A 21,362-nucleotide genomic window follows, 5' to 3' on the forward strand; every position below is an offset into this window, starting at 1 on the left:
TGACTTTTCTGTCTTCAATCTGAAGAGGCTTCTCTACAAATTTTAACTTTTCATTTACCTCTATGTCCTTAAGAGGCACTACCAGTGATTCATCGGCTAAGCACTTTTTGAGATTGCATACATGAAATACATCATGTATTCCTGCCATTTCCTCTGGCAATTGTAGTTGATAACCTACAGGCCCTATCCTCTTGATAATCTCAAAGGGTCCAACATACATGGGGCTTAGCTTTCCCCTTTTGATGAAACTCACTACTCCTTTCCAAGGAGAGACCTTTAATAATACCTTGTCACCTACCTAAAACTCCAATGGCTTCCGCCTGTTATCAGCATAACTTTTCTGTCGGTCGCGTGCTGCTTTCGGTCATTCCTTGACTTGAACAATCTTGTCCGTTGTTTCTTGTACTATTTCTGGTCCAGATAGTTGCTTTTCTCCAATCTCTGCCCAACAGACTGGAGTTCGGCACTTTCGTCCATAAAGTGCTTCGAATGGTGCAGCATTTATACTGGTATGATAGCTGTTATTGTAGGAAAATTCTATTAATGGTAAGTGATCGTCCCAATTACCTCCGAAATCAATTACACAAGCTCTAAGCATATCTTCCATTGTCTGAATTGTCCTTTCGCTTTTCCCATCCGTTTGAGGATGATAAGCAGTGCTTAGATTTAGCTTGGTTCCCATTGCTTTTTGGAAACTTGTCCAAAAATGAGAGGTAAACGGCTATTTCTATCAGAAACAATTGATAAAGGAATTCCATGTAATGAAACTATTTCATTTACATACAGCTTAGCTAATTGTTCCATACTGAAAGATTCCTTCATTGGTAAGAAATGAGCTGACTTAGTTAGCCTGTCTACAATCACCCAGATTATATCATTACCTTTCCTTGTCTTGGGTAATTTGGTAACAAAATCCATTGTTATCAATTCCCATTTCCACACTGGCATTTCTAGCTGTTGCAATAAACCTGAGGGTTTCTGATGTTCAGCTTTAATTTGTGAACAGGTTAAACACTTAGAAACATAAGCTGCTATATCCTTTTTCATTCCTATCCACCAGAAATTCTTTCTTAAGTCTTGATGCATCTTATCACTTCCAAGATGCATCGTATACTTAGACTTATGGGCTTCTTCTAATATACGGTGGCGTAGGTTTTCTAATTTAGGTATCAAAATCCTTTCCTTATGGAATTTCCAAATTCCATCTGTTCCTTGTTCTAATTCCTTAATCATTCCTTTCAACTTCTCAGTATCATCCTTGATTACTGATTCTTGTGCTTTCCTGATCTGTTCATTTAAGTCTACTTGTAGATTTAATTTAAGAGAACATACTCTTTTTGGATTTTTGTGATACTTTCGACTTAAAGCATCGACTACTACATTTGTGACAACTCGTATTTTCAAGGATACTTTATGTACTAGTTTCTATGATATTATGTATGTGATTGAGTGAATGAACTACCTGAATAGATTGTTTAATTATACTTAAACATTAGTGAAATTGTATGTGTTTTATGTCCGTCACGTTTAGTCTCGGATCGCACAAATGCTTATCAGCCGCACCTGCCAAGCGGGCTTCTTGAAGCCCAAAACCTTATAACCCAAACCGAGCCCAAATCCACTTCCTTGTGGCTCGCATATATGCATATGAGTTGCATATCATTCTATTCTTTTCAAGTACTTGCAAACCCTATTTCCTCTCAAGCAAGCGACGACAGGAACTTCTCTTCGAAGCATTGTTTCTCTCGATCAAGCTTTCAACGAACAATCTCATCACCTCTCGGTTAGTGAACCCGTTTCTGTTTTGATCCTTGTCGACTATCCTAGAGTATGTGTGAAGTTGCTGAATATGGTTAGTGAGCATTAGAATGGTTGTTTATGATCTAGGGGTTTTGTTAGAGATTGTGGTGGATATGATTAACTGTGTACATGATGTTGATTGTTACGAATGCTTGATAGGATTTTAGTGTGACTAATTGATTTAACACTCAAGGGATTCGGTAACATCTATGTGTTAACGAACTCATGAAACTGATTTAAACGATGGCAGTAATGTTGTTATATGAATTGATGATTTAGAAATAAATATGGATCATGGAACAATATGCTCATTCGAATTGTTTTTGATGTTAATATGTGCTGTAATGTTCAAACATAGATCTAGGGTTCATGAGAACTAATGGAATATGGAAAATGTGGTAATTGATTTGCAAATTAGAGTGTGTAACCATTTTCCATAAATCTTGGTCAATCGCACAAGGGAGGGTGTCACCTGTTTACACGGATCGCACAAGTCGTGCCAGTCGTACAAGTCCGGATGGGCTTGTGTGAATCGCACAAGAAAAAGGCCCAGTCATATCATCGTTGAGTCTTATCTGGGCCACGGACCTGGTTACAGTCGCACAAGATCAACCAGTCGCACAAGTGGACCGAGGCGCACAAGTGGACTGAGTCGCACAAGTGGACCCAGTCGCACATGTCACGTCGGGTCGCACAAGGGGGCTCAATCGCACAAGCCAATGTTGGGCCTTACTCACACCACTGTTTGTGCACTTGGGCTGGGCATCACTTGGGTTGGGCATTACTGATTATGCACTGATTGTAGATTCTTGTTTAGTGTGTGGTCGTGTTGTAGGATTTATCGATGAAATGTAGTTGGCCCAGTAGTGTGTTGCATATGTTATGTGGTAATCTTCTTGTGTAACTATGTGAACAACTGGAATGCGAACTGATTATGTGTACATGAACATCATAGGCTTTGATTTATTAAGTGTGATCAAGTAACTAATCTTACCGAGCAAACCAAGGTGAGTTCACTTCTCTCAAAACAAGCATGCGTCCGGTGGGGACAATCAAACTGACAAAACTGTAAACGGATTTTCGTAAACCCATATCCTTGTAGGGAATATGAGGCGGTTTTCAAATACCCACATCCTTGTAGGGGATGTGAGGCGGATTTCACATACGCATATCCTTGCAGGGGATATGCGACGGTTTTCAGTAAACGTTAATGTTGGATAATACACTCACTCTCTATCACTTAAGTCCCATCATACTACTGGGTTAGTTGCTTGTAGGGCAACGGGGTTATTAGTTGATAGCGCTATTAGGTTTGGCACCCTCACGATGTACCTGGATAGGACGGGCGTGAACTAATAACTTTAAATCATGACCAATGTTTAATAGAGCATTGGAGAAGGGCAAAAAGGGTCGTCTGCGGTATCGAGTTATTATCAACATAGCATAACAAAACATATCATAAGTCACTACTTGGTATTAAACGGTTAAAGCAAACTATGAACTCACCAGCGTTGTCTGATACACTTTTCTGCATGCTTGCAGGTCCTTAAGTTCATGGATGGGAACTTGCTATCTGGGAGTGCTGGAGTGGTCATGGGTCGTGGCATTTGGACGCTTCTCAATATTGCTTTGATGAACACTTTTTATTTAAACAAACTATTATGCTTCTGCTGAACATGTTGATTTTATTACTGGTGTTTGAATTAGACAATTTCATTTAATGAAAGGTTTTATCACATTTAATATGTCTATGGTTCAACGTGATTAGTGGCTAGATCCTGGTACGTCACACGCCTCGCGGGGGTTTCCGCTTGTGGTATTTTTGGGGGTGTGACAACATTAGCCTTTCCTGCATGATACAGGATATTACAATCATAATTACTAAGAATTTCCATCTAGCGTCTCTGTCTCATATGTAATTCCTTTTGCCTGAGAACATACCATAAACTCTTATGATCAGTAAAAATGGTGAAGTTACTACAGTAAAGGTAATGTCTCCAAATTTTCAGGGCGAAAATTATAGCTCCTAATTCTAAATCATGGGTTGAATAATTCTCTTAATGATTCTTAAGTTGTCTAGAGGCGTAGGCTATAACCTTTTGACGTTGCATCAACACACATCCATAACCTAACTTAGATGTGTCGCAATAGACTACAAAGTCTTCAGTTCCTTCTGGTAACGCTAGTATGGGTGCGTTGGTTAATCATTGCTTAAGAATTATAAGGCTTCTTCTTGTTTTGCTCCCCATTCAAACTTAACAGATTTACATGTTAGCTTAGTTAAGGGAATGGCTATTCTAGAAAAATCTCGGATAAATGTTCTATAAAAACCGGCCAATCCTAGGAAACTTCTAACATCGGTTGGTGATTCAGGGGTTTTCCATTTGGTAATTGCCTCAATCTTTGTGGGATCCACATGAATTCCTTCATGATTGACTAAATGCCCAAGGAACTGTACTTCTTCTAACCAAAATTCACACTTCGAAAATTTGGCATAAAGCTTTTCTTTTCTCAATAAACTTAGGAGTGCATGCAGATGCGCTGCATGCTCCTCTTTACTCTTAGAGTAGATGAGAATATCTGTAACACCCCGTGTTTTCGAATGTCAAATTCAAAGTCAAAGTCCAAGTCAACTTTGACTTCTTGACTGTAATTAGTCGATTTTGTGTTTTATTTATATTATGTGGAGTAAGTGTTGTTTAAATAAAATGATTGAATGTTTAATCAATGCAACCGATTTACGACTGTGAATAGTAGGAAGTAACAATGCGATAAAGTTAATCAATCAATAATCAAGTTAATCAAGTCAATCAATCGAACTCGAGACTCGAACTATGCGAAACTGGTGTGGTAATACTTACGTGTGTGTGTGCCTTATGTGTTACTTGTGTATGTTTACTTTATGTTTTGTGGTATTCAATCGAATCAATCGAAACTCGAATCGAAACTCAAAAAGCAATCAAACTCAATCGAAACCGACATCGAAACGTGACTGATAGATGATTGTATGTTAGATATAGTAGTTGGGACTGAAAGTAATTTGACTAGGAACTCTATCGTATTCGTATCATCGTCTATCGAAATCGAAATATCGAAGACCGTCACGAAACATTCGAAAAGGGGTTGCTGATCGAACAGGAAGCATCCTGATCGAACAGGCCAGCCGATCGGCTAGCACCTTCCTGGCCGATCGAGCAGGCCATTCGATCGGAGATCCTGGCCGATCGGTTGACACTTTCCTCTTTTGGAGCCTATAAATAGCCCTGTCATTGTCACTCTTTCTACTTTTGGAAAGCTCTGACCGAACCAGCCTTGGTCTTCACCTTTTCTCAGATTTCTCTCAACTCTGGTAAGTTTTCACTCTAATTCTTGTACGATTTTGATCATTACATGATTCTACACCTTTCTATCTTTCAAAACTTGAATTCTAACCGTGAAATCACCAAGATCTAAGTGTTCTTGGGTGATGTCATCATGGTGTTCTTGAAGAACATCATACTTTGGCCTCACTCAACCATGAATAGCTTAGATCTGACCGATTTCCACATAAACAACTAGGATTTGTAAGAATCTTAACAATTTCATGGAAGGATTTCCAACTGTTCTTCAACATTTTACACTTAAAACCTTAAAACCGATAGAGACGGAGCTCGAACCCACTGACTAATCATTCTAACAGTCAAGAGGTTCAAGATTCGGATTCTATCTACGAGGCTCACTGATTTCGGGTTAAATGTCAAACTACCCTTCCGAACAGTTCACCGGCCGGACTTGGGTGATTCCTGTCCGAACCGGTGCAACAAGTAAGAACCCACGTTCTACGGTTTAACTCGCTGTCAAAATACCTTAGAAGCATGAAAAATAATCAAACAGCCAAAGGTTAGACCAAAGGCCGACCAGGTCAGAATTGCTGGCCGAACGGCTAGGCTGTTCGAACGAACAACCCAGCCGATCGAACATACCAGCCGATCGGCCGGGCCAGCCGATCGGCTAGCACATGGTTCCACACTTTTCAAATTTCAAGAAGTATGCTATTGACGAAGTGATGTTCGATCGAATACGCTACTCGATTGGTAAACATTACTCTTCGGATCATGAGATACTATGCTTCAACACTTAATCGATTTTGCAACTCGTTCGTAGTGTGGAATGCCAGCCGATCGAACAGGCTGTTCGATCGAGTGACATTCTACTGAGAACCACCTATGAAGTTCCTAACCAATCGGCTAAGCCGGCCGATCAAATAGACCATTCGATCGATCGACCTGAAAGGTAGGAACACTTCAGTGTTTTCAAATACTACAACGAAAACTTCAAAAGTTCAAACCATCATACACAAGTACATCAGAGGAAGAAACAATCCACTCGAATGGTCCAGCCGATCGAGCCTACCGGCCGATCGAACAAGATTATTCAAACGGACTTTCAAGCCGATCGAACAGCCCGTTCGATCGTACCTACTGTTCGATCGACCAGGCTATTCGATCCATTTGCACTTGTTTGCATTTCCGCGTTACTCATCGTTATGCTATCGAACTATTCAGGCTAACCCTACTCTCAGCGCTCCCTTCAATCCATAACCAACCACTGTGAGTATACTCGAACCCTTTTTGCTTTAGCACTTTTGGGTGTTACATACGTTACTTATCAAAATCACAATCGAACACACTATTCAAACTATCTGAACGCTGACCGATTGCATGTATTACGTGACTAAATGTATGCTTGTTGTTATGTTCACACGTGGAATGTTGTCTACATGCCTTAGCAACGTAGTACTATAGTTTGGACTCAGCACCCGTTCACACGGGGGTTGTTAAGGACAATTACTTGCACGGATTACGGTGGTAATCATGTATTACGAACTGTCTCGGACAGTCAACACGCAGTCGTTGGTATCGATAGGTCCATGTCGATAATTAACATGCATCATTTCCCTCTGTGTACGTGCTGGTTATGCGTAAACTATTCGAACTCTATATGCTATTATCAAACTTGTATGCTCACCTTTACATTTTATGTATTGACTTTATTTTAACGTATGTGACAGGTATTTAAGGTTTTTGCCTTCTAGGGAAGTGAAGCTAGAATAAGTCTCTAGAGGCCCCCAACAAATAGTTGTCTGTCAAGAACAAGCTGCTAGTGCTTAGTTGTCTGTAGATCTTGTCAGTCTGGGTCTTTAAGGGCATTGAATAATACTTATGTTTAATTTGAATCTGAGTTGTCGGAGCAGGATTAATTGTTTGGATGTTATTTGTAATAACTTGTTATTTATTCGGGATACGGTATGGGACGTATCATTTTAAACGGAATTTGTATTAATAGTTGTTGTGGAAACTTCTGGACAATCTGTTTCGCTCAGTGCCATGCCCCGATGATTCCGCCATCGGTTGGGGTGTGACAGATTGGTATCAGAGCCATAACTATAGGGAAATAGGCTAGACACGACCTAGTCCGGGTCGCTGTCATAGAGACCTAGACTATAGTTAGGAATCAACAGACCAAGTTTATGTGCCTTATTCTGCAATTCTTCGTTATCACTGCACTCGAATTTTCAATAAAAGTTAAGCAAATTTGGTCAGGAATAGGTGTGAAAACCGCAAACTCTCAACTAAATTGCCTGACTAATGATGATTTTATCCATTTACTCATGCTTATCCTGATATTTTCAATAACATACGAGGAGAATTATACCAAATCAGGAGTGAAATCCCCATTTTGATGAAAATTCTCCTTAGATTTTCTAAAAACAAGGAAGAAATTGCTAAGCCTGGGGTGAGACCCTAACCTTGGCAATTTATTCCGGACATGTTTCCTCTCACTAAAGCTTCGACGGACTCCAACGACCTGAACTCACAAGTATGCCCTAGAGGATGCGTGTGGAAAGCCCAAGAATCGAGGCAGAAACACGACCCTTAAAGTCGAAAGTGACGACAAGTCCACTGTGAATAGTCGGATTGCTTTGGGTAGTCGATGTCTAGTAGCCGCAGACAATCTACCTCTCGATTTTATGCATTTTGATTCTGAGAACCGCAGCCGTGTACTCTGATGACCCGTTGATTTTATGTGTTTCTGTGTGCTTTATCTGTTTACGTGTTTATATTTTGGACATTATTCGATTTTGCTGCCATTTCGATCAACACACACGACTCGCATTGCTATTCTATCTCAATTCGATATTCAATTACAATCTAGACGGTATTATGCTATGCTATGAGTAAGGTAGACTATATTATACGATGCTATTCAGTATGCTATACGCGATCGCTATACGAATGACACGCAAGCTGTGAATGATAGGTTTCTGTATTCTGACTGCATCTGTGATTAAATACCTAGGTGCTTATGTGCTTCTGTGTCTATGTAACTCGGTGCTCTACGTGCCTACGTGCTTATGTGCTTCTGTGTTTACATGTATCTGTGGTTATGTGCCTATGTGCTTATGTGATATGTGTTCCGACGTGTTCCTAAGCTTTAGTAGTCTAGATGTGTGAGGTGAGATTCGATTGCGTTGTGTTGAGTCCCGTGACGATGTCTGTTGCAGACCATGTCGTCGTCTGGATCCCGACACCACCTGACTCGACAGGAGAAGAGAGACAAGCATCTCGCCGCCATCATCGCCAAAAGTGTAGCAAAGGCTGTGAGCAACGTTTATGAGAACGCCAGCAAGTCATCTGAAGAATCACGAACAGACGCACCCAAAGATGCTAGCAAAGCTGGTTTCAGTTTCAAGCAATTCAAAGCATGCGGACCCAAAGAGTTCACCGGAGAAGATGGCCCTACCGCCATGTTTCACTGGTTTGACTCGGTTGAAGTCACTCTGCGCCAAAGCGGCTGTCCTGAGAATCTCCGCACACTCAATGCTACTGGCGTCTTCCAGTCCCGTGCTCTAGACTGGTGGACGGCCGAACGAAACAAGCACGGAAATGATGCAGCTTACGAGCTAACATGGGAGGAGTTGAAGGCAATTATGATCGACGAATTCTGCCCTCCTCATGAACGCCAAAAGCTGGAGAACGAGTTTTGGACCATCAAGCAGAAGGATGGAGACAACGCTGCTCTCACTGCTCGTTTCAAGCATCTTAGCATCATATGTCCCGATCAGGTCAAGACCCCAGATCAAACCATCAAGAAGTACATTCGAGCCCTGCCCGACTGTGTAGCCGACTTTGTTCACACCGCCAAGCCAGCAACGATTGAAGAGACCTACCTACTCGTCGCTGAGATCAATGACAAGCGAGTGAAGTCTGGTTTTTGGGATAAGCAAACCAAGTCTCTGCACCAAGCCACCGCAGCACCCACCGACTCATCTGCTCAACCTTCCAAGTCATCAAGAAGAAAGAAGAAGTACAACAACAACAGCTCCAGCAACAAGAGCTGTGCTACCACAACAACTGCTGCTCCCCTACAAGCTGTACCAGCTCAGCAGCAATAGCACCACCGCTCAGCTCCAGTGATCAATGCACCGCCAGCGAAGCGTGCATACACAGGCCCTCACCCGCTCTGCCCGACATGCTCATATCATCATCCAGTGGGTCTACCCTGTCGTTTTTGCGCTCACTGCAACCTTTACGGTCATTTCACTGGGGACTGTCGCTATAGTCCCCGTCAAGCCCAGTGCAAGCTACAGTCAATCAAGCTCTGCTCCCCGCCCCTCAAGGCCAACAAGCAGCTCAAGCACCTACAGTCAATGCTCGAGTCTGCTTTGCATGTGGTGACCCTAACCACTTTGCAAACAGATGCCTGAACAGGGTGGTTAAGCAAGAGCCCCAGCAGCCCTAGCAGCAACAACAGCAGCCTCAGCAACAGCAGCAAGCAGCCCATGCCCGAACCTTCAACATCAATGCCCGTCAGGCTCAGGTAGATAACAACGTGGTTAATGGTACGTTCCTTGTGAATGGTATTTATGCATCATGTTTGTTTGATACTTGAGCCGATAACTGCGTTGTGTCTTTTGAATACGAGAAGCTCCTTAGTCGTAAGCGTTCTTATCTGTCCTCGTCATTCGAAGTCGAAGTCGCTACAGGAAGAACTGTTGCAGTTAACTCTGTTCTTCGTGATTGTACTCTCGAGCTCAACAATCACATCTTTCCAATCGACCTTATTCTGATGCAACTCGGAAGTTTCGACGTCATAGTAGGCATGGACTTTCTTCACGAAAACCATGCTGAAGTCGTGTGCTTTGAAAAGATGATTCGATTCTCGCTCGCAAATGGTGATCTTCTATGTGTATACAGTGAAACAGCGTCGAAAGGTCTCAAGCTTATGTCGTGTATTCAAGCCAACAAGTATCTCCGCAAGGAATACCGAGCCTTCTTGGCCAACATTGTAGTAGCGGAGGAGGAAAAGAAAAAGAAAGTTGAAGTCAAAGATGTTCCAGTGGTCCGTGAGTTTCCTCAGGTGTTCCCTGACGATCTCCCCGGACTACCGCCAAGTCGTGATATCGACTTTCGTATTAACCTCATTCCTGGAGCTAACCCTGTTGCCAAAGCTCCTTATCGACTCGCTCTATCCGAAATGCGGGAACTCTCGAACCAACTCCAGGAATTGGTCGAAAAAGGCTTTATTCGCCCAAGCACCTCTCCCTGGGGCGCGCCAGTCCTTTTCGTCAAAAAGAAGGACGGGTCGTTCCGGATGTGCATCGACTATAGGGAATTAAATAAGCTAACCATTAAGAATCGATACCCTTTGCCTCGAATCGACGACTTATTTGATCAGCTGCAAGGTGCCAAGTGTTTCTCGAAGATCGATCTACGTTCAGGCTATCATCAATTGCGGATTCAAGAGGAAGACATCCCCAAAACCGCTTTTCGAACCCGTTATGGCCACTATGAATTCGTTGTTATGCCTTTTGGTTTAACTAACGCACCCGCGGTCTTTATGGATCTGATGAATCGCGTGTGTAAGCCTTTCTTAGACCGTTTCGTCATCGTGTTCATTGACGATGTCTTGATCTATTCCAAATCGAAAGCTGAACACGCGCAACATCTACGTTTGGTTCTCGAGTTACTTCAGGGGAACCAACTCTACGCCAAGTTCTCCAAGTGTGAATTCTGGTTAGAGGAAGTTCAGTTTCTGGGTCACATCATGAATAGTCAGGGAATACACGTTGATCCCGCGAAGATTGAAGCCGTCAAAAGTGGATTATGCCTAAGAACCCGTCTGAAGTTCGTTCTTTTCTCGGACTAGCGGGCTATTATCGACGATTTATTGAAGGATTCTCCAAAATCGCTGTGCCGCTTACCGCTCTTACTCATAAAGACAAGCCTTTTGTGTGGGGAACCGCACAAGAATCTGCCTTTCAAACTCTCAAGCATATGCTGTGCAATGCTCTGATTCTTACGTTGCCCGACGGAAGCGACGATTTCATTGTCTACTTTGATGCTTCCAACCTTGGTCTTGGTTGTGTCCTCATGCAGCGAGACAAGGTTATAGCTTACGCATCTCGACAGCTCAAGATCCACGAGAAGAACTATACAACCCATGACCTCGAGCTAGGCGCAGTTGTCTTTGCATTAAAGATTTGGCGACACTACCTGTATGGCACTAAGTGTACAATCTACACTGATCACAGGAGTTTACAACATATCTTCAATCAAAGGGAACTTAATATGCGTCAACGCCGATGGGTAGAACTCCTCGAATCGACGACTTATTTGATCAGCTGCAAGGTGCCAAGTGTTTCTCGAAGATCGATCTACGTTCAGGCTATCATCAATTGCGGATTCAAGAGGAAGACATCCCCAAAACCGCTTTTCGAACCCGTTATGGCCACTATGAATTCGTTGTTATGCCTTTTGGTTTAACTAACGCACCCGCGGTCTTTATGGATCTGATGAATCGCGTGTGTAAGCCTTTCTTAGACCGTTTCGTCATCGTGTTCATTGACGATGTCTTGATCTATTCCAAATCGAAAGCTGAACACGCGCAACATCTACGTTTGGTTCTCGAGTTACTTCAGGGGAACCAACTCTACGCCAAGTTCTCCAAGTGTGAATTCTGGTAAGAGGAAGTTCAGTTTCTGGGTCACATCATGAATAGTCAGGGAATACACGTCGATCCCGCGAAGATTGAAGCCGTCAAAAGTGGATTATGCCTAAGAACCTGTCTGAAGTTCGTTCTTTTCTCGGACTAGCGGGCTATTATCGACGATTTATTGAAGGATTCTCCAAAATCGCTGTGCCGCTTACCGCTCTTACTCATAAAGACAAGCCTTTTGTGTGGGGAACCGCACAAGAATCTGCCTTTCAAACTCTCAAGCATATGCTGTGCAACGCTCTGATTCTTACGTTGCCCGACGGAAGCGACGATTTCATTGTCTACTTTGATGCTTCCAACCTTGGTCTTGGTTGTGTCCTCATGCAGCGAGACAAGGTTATAGCTTACGCATCTCGACAGCTCAAGATCCACGAGAAGAACTATACAACCCATGACCTCGAGCTAGGCGCAGTTGTCTTTGCATTAAAGATTTGGCGACACTACCTGTATGGCACTAAGTGTACAATCTACACTGATCACAGGAGTTTACAACATATCTTCAATCAAAGGGAACTTAATATGCGTCAACGCCGATGGGTAGAACTCCTCAACGATTACGACTGTGAGATTCGTTATCACCCAGGCAAGGCAAATGTTGTTGCCGACGCGCTCCGCAGAAAGAGTTACGTGCTCAGTATCCGAAAAGTTTAAGCCCAGCATAACCTCGAAGCCCTTATTCGCGAAGCTCAACATGCTTGCTTTAACGAGCGTACATTGAAGAGAGAGAGGATCTACCACGATGGAGCTCAGTTAGTAAGCAAATCAGATGGGATATTCTATTATCTGGACCGAATTTGGATCCCTAAGCGGACCGATTTGCGAAAGATTATCATGAATGAAGCCCACAAGTCCCGATATTCTATTCATCCCGGTGCCGATAAAATGTACCAGGATCTTCGTTACAAGTACTGGTGGCCGGGTATGAAACGTGATATCGCCCTTTACGTAGGAAGTTGCTTAACTTACGCAAGAGTCAAGGCTGAACATCAAAGACGTTCTCGCTTACTCGAACAACCGCCGATACCTAGATGGAAGTGGGAGAGTATAGCTGTGGATTTCGTAACGAAACTCCCGCCCACGCCATCAGGTCATGACAGTATTTGGGTTATAGTTGATCGTCTAACCAAATCAGCCTACTTTTTGCCAATACGAGAAGACTACAAGGTGGAACGACTAGCCCAAATCTACACCGACGAGATCATTTGTAATCATGGTACGCCTCGCGACATCATCTCTGACCGTGATGCTCGGTTTACTTCTTGGTTGTGGGAAACGTTTCAGTCGGCTCTTGGTACGTCGCTTAATCTGAGTACTGCATTACATCCACAAACCGACGGACAAACTGAAAGAACGATCCGTACTCTTGAAGACATGCTCCGGGCGTGTGTCATAGATTTTGGTGGTAGTTGGAACAAACACCTGCCACTAGTCGAATTCTCGTATAATAACAGCTATCATGCCAGCATTCAAATGGCACCCTTCGAAGCCTTATATGGTAGGAGATGTCGATCGCCTATTGTGTGGCACGAGATCGGTCATTCGCAACTAACCGGTCCCGACATTCTACAAGAAACGACTGACAAAATCCACCAGATTCGAGACAACTTGGTAAAAGCTCGAAGTAGACAGAAAAGTTACGCCGATAGAAGACGCAAGCCCCTTGAATTTGACGTTGGCGACTACGTACTCCTAAAGGTATCCCCTTGGAAGGGTGTAGTCAGATTCGGCAAGAAAGGGAAACTAGCGCCTCAATATGTTGGACCTTTTAAGATTCTGGAAAGGATCGGAAAAGTCGCCTACAGACTCGAACTACCGGAGGAACTCAGTAACGTCCACCCGACTTTCCATGTGTCTAACCTCCGAAAATGCCTAGCTGATCATGATTTAACCGTACCACTCGACGATCTTCAGGTCAACGAAACCTTACACTTCGTGGAAAAGCCTGTCGAAATCATGGATCGCCAAACCAAGCAACTCAGGCGCTCGCGCATCCCTATCGTGAAAGTCCGATGGGAAGGCAAGCGAGGCGCGGAGTTCACTTGGGAACTCGAAAGCGACATGAAGGCCAAGTACCCGCAGTTGTTTAAATAGATATGAAGCATCAAATTGGTAAAATGACTCACGGCGATGTGCAGCTTCGAGCCTAATTTCGGGATGAAATTCCCTAAACAAGGGGAGGCTGTAACACCCCGTGTTTTCGAATGTCAAAGTCAAAGTCAAAGTCAAAGTCCAAGTCAACTTTGACTTCTTGACTGTAATTAGTCGATTTTGTGTTTTATTTATATTATGTGGAGTAAGTGTTGTCTAAATAAAATGATCGAATGTTTAATCAATGCGACCGATTTACGACTGTGAATAGTAGGAAATAACAATGCGATAAAGTTAATCAATCAATAATCAAGTTAATCAAGTCAATCAATCGAACTCGAGACTCGAACTATGCGAAACTGGTGTGGTAATACTTACTTGTGTGTGTGCCTTATGTGTTACTTGTGCATGTTTACTTTATGTTTTGTGGTATTCAATCGAATCAATTGAAACTCGAATCGAAACTCGAAAATCAATCAAACTCAATCGAAACCGACATCAAAACGTGACTTATAGATGATTGTATGTTAGATATAGTAGTTGGGACTGAAAGTAATTTGACTAGGAACTCTATCGTATTCGTATCATCGTCTATCGAAATCGAAATATCGAAGACGTCGCAAAACATTCGAAAAGGGGTTGCTGATCGAACAGGAAGCATCCTGATCAAACAGGCCAGCCGATCGGCTAGCACCTTCCTGGCCGATCGAGCAGGCCATTCGATCGGAGATCCTGGCCGATCGGTTGACACTTTCCTCTTTTGGAGCCTATAAATAGCCCTGTCATTGTCACTCTTTCTACTTTTGGAAAGCTCTAACCGAACCAGCCTTGTTCTTCACCTTTTCTCAGATTTCTCTCAACTCCGGTAAGTTTTCACTCTAATTCTTGTACGTTTTTTATCATTACATGATTCTACACCTTTCTATCTTTCAAAACTTGAATTCTAACCGTGAAATCACCAAGACCTAAGTGTTCTTGGGTGATGTCATCATGGTGTTCTTGAAGAACATCATACTTTGGCCTCACTCAACCATGAATAGCTTAGATCTGACCGATTTCCACATAAACAACTAGGATTTGTAAGAATCTTAACAATTTCATGGAAGGATTTCCAACTGTTCTTCAACATTTTACTCTCGAAACCTTAAAACCGATAGAGACGGAGCTCGAACCCACTGACTAATCATTCTAACAGTCAAGAGGTTCAAGATTCGGATTCTATCTACGAGGTTCACTGATTTCGGGTTAAATGTCAAACTACCGTTCCGAACAATTCACCGGCCGGACTTGGGTGATTCCTGTCCGAACCGGTGCAACAAGTAAGAACCCACGTTCTACGGTTTAACTCGCTGTCAAATACCTTTGAAGCATGACAAATAATCAAACAACCAAGTGTTAGACGAAAGGCCGACCAGGTCAGAATTGCTGGCCAAACGGCTAGGCTGTTCGAACGAACAGGCCAGCCGATCGAACATACCAGCCGATCGGCCGGGCCAGCCGATCGGCTAGCACATGGTTCCATACTTTTCAAATTTCAAGAAGTATGCTATTGACGAAGTGATGCTCGATCGAATACGCTACTCGATTGGTAAACATTACTCTTTGAATCATGAGATACTATGCTTCAACAGTTAATCGATTTTGCAACTCCTTCGTAGTGTGGAATGGCAGCCGATCGAACAGGCTGTCCAATCGAGTGACATTCTGCTGAGAACCACCTCTGAAGTTCCTAACCAATCGGCTAAGCCGGCCGATCGAACAGACCATTCGATCGATCGACCTGAAAGGTAGGAACACTTCAGTGTTCTCAAATACTACAACGAAAACTTCAAAAGTTCAAACCATCATACACAAGCACATCAGAGGAAGAAACAATCCACTTGAATGGTCCAGCCGATCGAGCCTACCCGCCGATTGAATAGGATTATTCAAACGGACTTTCAAGCCGATCGAACAGCCCGTTCGATCGAACCTACTGTTCGATCGACTAGGCTATTCGATCGACCAGGCTATTCGATCCATTTGCACTTGTTTGCATTTCCGCGTTCCTCATCGTTATGCTATCGAACTATTCAGGCTAACCCTACTCTCAGCGCTCCCTTCAATCCATAACCAACCACTGTGAGTATACTCGAACCCTTTTTGCTTTAGCACTTTTGGGTGTTACATACGTTACTTATCAAAATCACAATCGAACACACTATTCAAACTATTTGAACGCTGACCGATTGCATGTATTACGTGACTAAATGTATGCTTGTTGTTATGTTTACACGTGGAATGCTGTCTACCTGCCTTAGCAACGTAGTACTATAGTTTGGACTCAGCACCCGTTCACACGGGGGTTGTTAAGGACAATTACTTGCATGGATTACGGTGGTAATCATGTATTGCGAACTGTCTCAGACAGTCAACTCGCAGTCGTTGGTATCGATAGGTCCATGTCGATAATTAACATGCATCATTTCCCTCTGTGTACGTGCTGGTTATGCGTAAACTATTCGAACTCTATATGCTATTATCAAACTTGTATGCTCACCTTTACATTTTATGTATTGACTTTATTTTAACGTATGTGACAGGTATTTAAGGTTTTTGCTTGCTAGGGAAGTGAAGCTACAATAAGTCTCTAGAGGCCCCCAACAAATAGTTGTTTGTCAAGAACAAGCTGCTAGTGCATAGTTGTCTGTAGATCTTGTCAGTCTGGGTCTTTAGGGGCATTGAACAATACTTATGTTTAATTTGAATCTGAGTTGTCATAGCAGGATTAATTGTTTGGATGTTATCTGTAATAACTTGTTATTTATTCGGGATACAGTATGGGATGGGACGTATCATTTTAAACTGAATTTGTATTAATAGTTGTTGTGGAAACTTCTGGACAATCTGTTTCACTCAGTGCCATGCCCCGATGATTCCGCCATTGGTTGGGGTGTGACAATATCATCTATAAAGACAATTACGAATTTATCCAAATATGGCTTTCATATTCAGTTCATCATGTCCACAAAATGCGGCTGGGGCATTGGTTAAACCAAATGGCATGACAGTAAATTCATAATGGCCATACCTTGTTCTAAAAGCGGTCTTAGGAATGTCCTCTTCCTGTACCTTTAATTAATGATATCTTGAGCGTAAATCGATTTTCGAAAAGAATCGAGCTCCTTGTAACTGATCAAACAAATCATCGATTCTTGGTAACGGGTACCGATTTTTAATCGTGACTTTATTTAATTCACGGTAATCAATGCACATCCGCATTGACCCGTCTTTCTTTTTGACGAATAAGATCGGTGCTCCCCATGGCGATGAGCTTGGCTGTATGAATCCTTTTTCCAACAGTTCGTCCAATTGTTTCTTTAACTCTTGCATTTCGGCTGGTGCCAAGTGGTAGGGTGCTTTGGCAATTGGTGCTATTCCTGGTAGCAGATGGATTCTGAATTCGACTTCCCTGTCTGGCGGTAGTCCTGGTAATTCTTTCGGAAATACATCTGGAAACTGAGATACTACGGGAATATCTTTCAGTTATTTTCCTTTAGTGTTAATGATTATAGAAATCAAATACACTAATGATCCTTTTCTTACATAACTAGTTGTTTTCATCACAGAGATAAATTTTGTGAATCTAGACGGCTTATCTCCTTTAATTGTGATCTTTTCACCCTTTGGTGAATTTACTTGTATTGACTTTTGATCACATTGAATACTGGCTTTATTGGCTATTAACCAATCCATTACTAATACAACATCAAATCCTGCCAGATTCATTGGATAAAGGTTTGCAATAAACTTTTGATTTAAAAATTCTATTCTTGCCCCCTGCAAGATTTTAGTGATCTTAATGGTTTCTCCATTTGCTCGCTCTACTAGACATTCTTGTGGGAGTTTAGTTAATGGTTGATTGAGAAGTTTGCAAAATGAAGTATTAATAAAACTTTGGTTCACACCAGAGTCAAATAATACTTTAGCAAAAACATCGTTAACTAAAAACGTACCGGCAATCACGTCCGGAATCATCTTGGCTTCTTCTGCAGTCAGAACAAATGCTCTAGCATTTTTAGTAGTCTTGTTATTCATGGCTGGAGCTAGTTTTGGACAGTTCAGCTTAATATGACCTTTTTCTCCACAATTGAAGCACACTCTATTACTAGGTTTCTTCCTACAATCTTCTTCCTTGTGTCCTGGTATCTTGCAGAAATTGCAGTAAGTGGAGCATCTTCCTGAATGCTTTTTCTTACAGGCTTTACAGTAAGGTGTAGAGGTAGAACCTACATTTTTCCCACGATTGGAATTTCCATAACGAAATTCTTGGGTAAGCCCTTGGGCTAGGTTCCTCCTCTGGTTCTCTTCTTGTGTATGTACTAATTCATCTGTCAAGGTATTAGTTAGTTCTACAGCTTCTTCTATAGTTTGTGGTCTAGCTGCCTTGACTATATGCCTAATCTCACTGATTAATCCCTAGATGTAGCGGGAGATTAATACTGGTTCTGATGATGCAAGGGTTGGCACTATTCGAGCATATTCAAAGAATGTAATAGTGTAACCCTTACTATCTACTCCAGTCATTCTAAGGTTTAAGAACTTGTTTGCTATGTGTTCCTTTTCATTAGGGGGACAAAATTTTCTTTCCACCATATTCTGAAATTCATCCCATTCCATATTATAAACCCTGTCACTTCCCCTAGACTGGAGGATAGTGTTCCACCATTATAAAGCTGAGTTCTTAAACAGATTGGAGGCAAACATTATCTTATCCTCTTCTGCGCACTTGCTTATTTTCAGAAGTGACTCAGTCTTTTCTATCCAGCGTAGAGCTGCAATGTGTCCTTCATTGCCCGATAATTCCATTGGTTTACAAGACCAGAATTCTTTGTAAGAACAACCATAAGACATGGTTCTTCTTCTTTTTGGAATGGGCACTTACAGTATTGGTCCATTGTTCACGCTGTGTTCTGGTTCAGTAGGTGGTCGTTTACTGCCATTATTAATTTTATTATCCGCTTCCTTAACCGTTTTGATAATGTATGGCATTGCATCTATAATCCCTTGTGCCACTATATGTTGGATGACACTGTTATCTACTTGGTTTTCGTTATTATCATTATTCTGGTTTTCTTGATTCACTTCGTTGTCTATCTGAATTTTAAACATTTTTCACATATTAATATCACAAAACAATATTTACTGCAACCAATCACAGAACAAGCATATTGATCAAAATCGTCGAACATTGCGACCTTTACTCTATTTTATATTATGCATCAATATCTATATCTATTACAAATACAACTGGAATTGAAAATATAATACTAGTATGCATTCGTAGCTATTGTCTATTCTAGTTGGTTATGATATATATATATATATATTCAACTTACAAACATACACACATACATATATTAATATATTATTATTATTATTACTACTACCGATAGGGTTCATCCAAAATTCCATGTTACGCTCGTCATATTTCCAGACGAGTCACTCCCCTATTTGTCTCATCCTCTCACTTCCTTATAAAATCTCCTCACCAAAGGTTCGGAGTTCTTGCACATTCTCAGTGCTCATGGGTAGGGCTGGTGCTGGTATTGGGTCTGGGAACTGAGGCATCGGTTCTTCGTGTGGGTAAGGGTTCTCTAGGATTTCCCTGATGAATTGGTCATTATCAAAATATGGGTCCAGGGGGTCTAGGTTTGGATAGGCTGCTAGGTTTGGCATGGGTTCGTCTTCTAGTGGGTAGCGTTGTTGATAATCTCTATGGTTATCAAACCATGGGTCATAGTCTGGGGGATGAGGTGCTGGTACTCTAGGTATTTCAGCTGGGTCAAAATCAGGCATTGGAATTTGGTCTACTGGGTTTGGCTCCAATTCCATAGGTTGTGTGGGAAATAGTGGTAACGACTGGGGTGCTATTAGTTGTTCTAGATTCGGGTCTGCAGCTGTAGTGGCTAATATGTGGAAATTGGCTAGTCTCCTATTGATCATATCCTGTGTTTGAGCATTCATTTCTCTATTAGTGGCTGCTAAAGCTCGCTGCTACTGAAGTTTTCTCATCCTTTTTCTACGTTCATGAGCTCCTCTGCTGAACCATCCTCTTTTCTTGGGAGGGAATGGCTCTTCAGATTGTGCTTTGAAAATCCCGTCTTCGGTGTCAGCCGAATACCCCGAGGGGGTAAGCTGTGAAGAGGTGTCTTCGTCCCTAGGTGAGCTGGACAAATGACGGTAAGCGTCTGAAGGTCCTTGGTCGCTCATACTATAAACTAACAAATTGTCAAATAACACACAACAATAATATACAGATATGCACATATCCATGTAAATTATTTCCTAACATATTGAATAATATTTTAGTGTCAGCAGAACACTTCTGTGGCTGAATCAGTGGCTGTAGCTCTGATACCACCTTCTGTCGCAACCCCCGTCCCCTAATTACCCGGGAACGGGCGGCCGCGGCCAGTAATAGTGGTATCGGTGTTTATCAATTTGGCAGCGGAAATTACATCAGGACCGTAGTTAGGAAATATTTTATCAGAGTAAAATACCACACTTTTATAATATTAAACACATGGGAAATTCCCAAGTTTCCATTACAAACATTTTATAGGGGTAAACCCTATTTTATTTAATAAAACATCTTCTTTATTTTAGGTAACTTTATAGCCACTTTTCCAAGCCTTCAGTGCTGTCCAGCTGGCTTCTATTTGGCTTTCACATTTTGTTACTGAAACGCGTTTAAAACCATTTTGTCAGTGGGAAATACTGGTGAGTGAATCCCAATTTAATCAAGACAGGTAAAACCGTTTACAGCATTGAGGGAGATCTCGCAATTACATTTGTTTATTTTTCTACTTTAATTACCACCCACTGTACTGTCAACCCGACTTGTGGTCATGTTACTACTCACAGTGTAGTAACAAATTTTGTATACAAAACCCCAACATACCGACGATAATGGTAGAATACAAATACTCAATCACTATTTAATATAATGTAAATCATTTGAGGTTTTGTAAAAACAATTTGCAAAAAGGAGGATTACTCACATTGCTATCTAAGGGTTTTCCTTTGTGATTTCCTGGTGATTATCTATTAATTACACAATCCACATGCGTTAGTATAATAACCCAATATTTACATTAGTTATACCCTTCCCGAGACAGAACTCCAACGACTACGTCGGGCAGAGCCTCGACAGCCGTTACGGAGCGCTAGATCAATCGGGCAGCGTATCCAATACGTAATTGGGGGTTAAAATACTTACAACGAGGTAGGGCTTCGCTATTTTACGGGGTACAATACCCGATACTACTTTCTAATATTCAGAATTAAGAGAGAATTCGAATTTGTGAGCGAATTGCAACTGATGCCAATTGAGCCTATTTATTGTGCTGATCAGGCACTTCGTCACGCCCCGCGTAAGCCGAAGGCTTAGCCAT

At 42.0% G+C, this 21,362-nt stretch overlaps 1 protein-coding gene across 1 annotated transcript; it reads right to left on the bottom strand.

Moving 5' to 3' along the window:
• Positions 1–19,440: 19,440 nt before the first annotated feature.
• Positions 19,441–19,932, bottom strand: LOC110919228. Its single transcript, XM_022163504.1, has one exon. It carries the CDS (start codon positions 19,930–19,932, stop codon positions 19,441–19,443), a length of 492 nt encoding a protein of 163 aa, XP_022019196.1.
• Positions 19,933–21,362: the final 1,430 nt, after the last annotated feature.

The sequence above is a fragment of the Helianthus annuus genome, chromosome 16 (genome assembly GCF_002127325.2).
Source record: "Helianthus annuus cultivar XRQ/B chromosome 16, HanXRQr2.0-SUNRISE, whole genome shotgun sequence".
Taxonomy (NCBI): domain Eukaryota; kingdom Viridiplantae; phylum Streptophyta; class Magnoliopsida; order Asterales; family Asteraceae; genus Helianthus; species Helianthus annuus.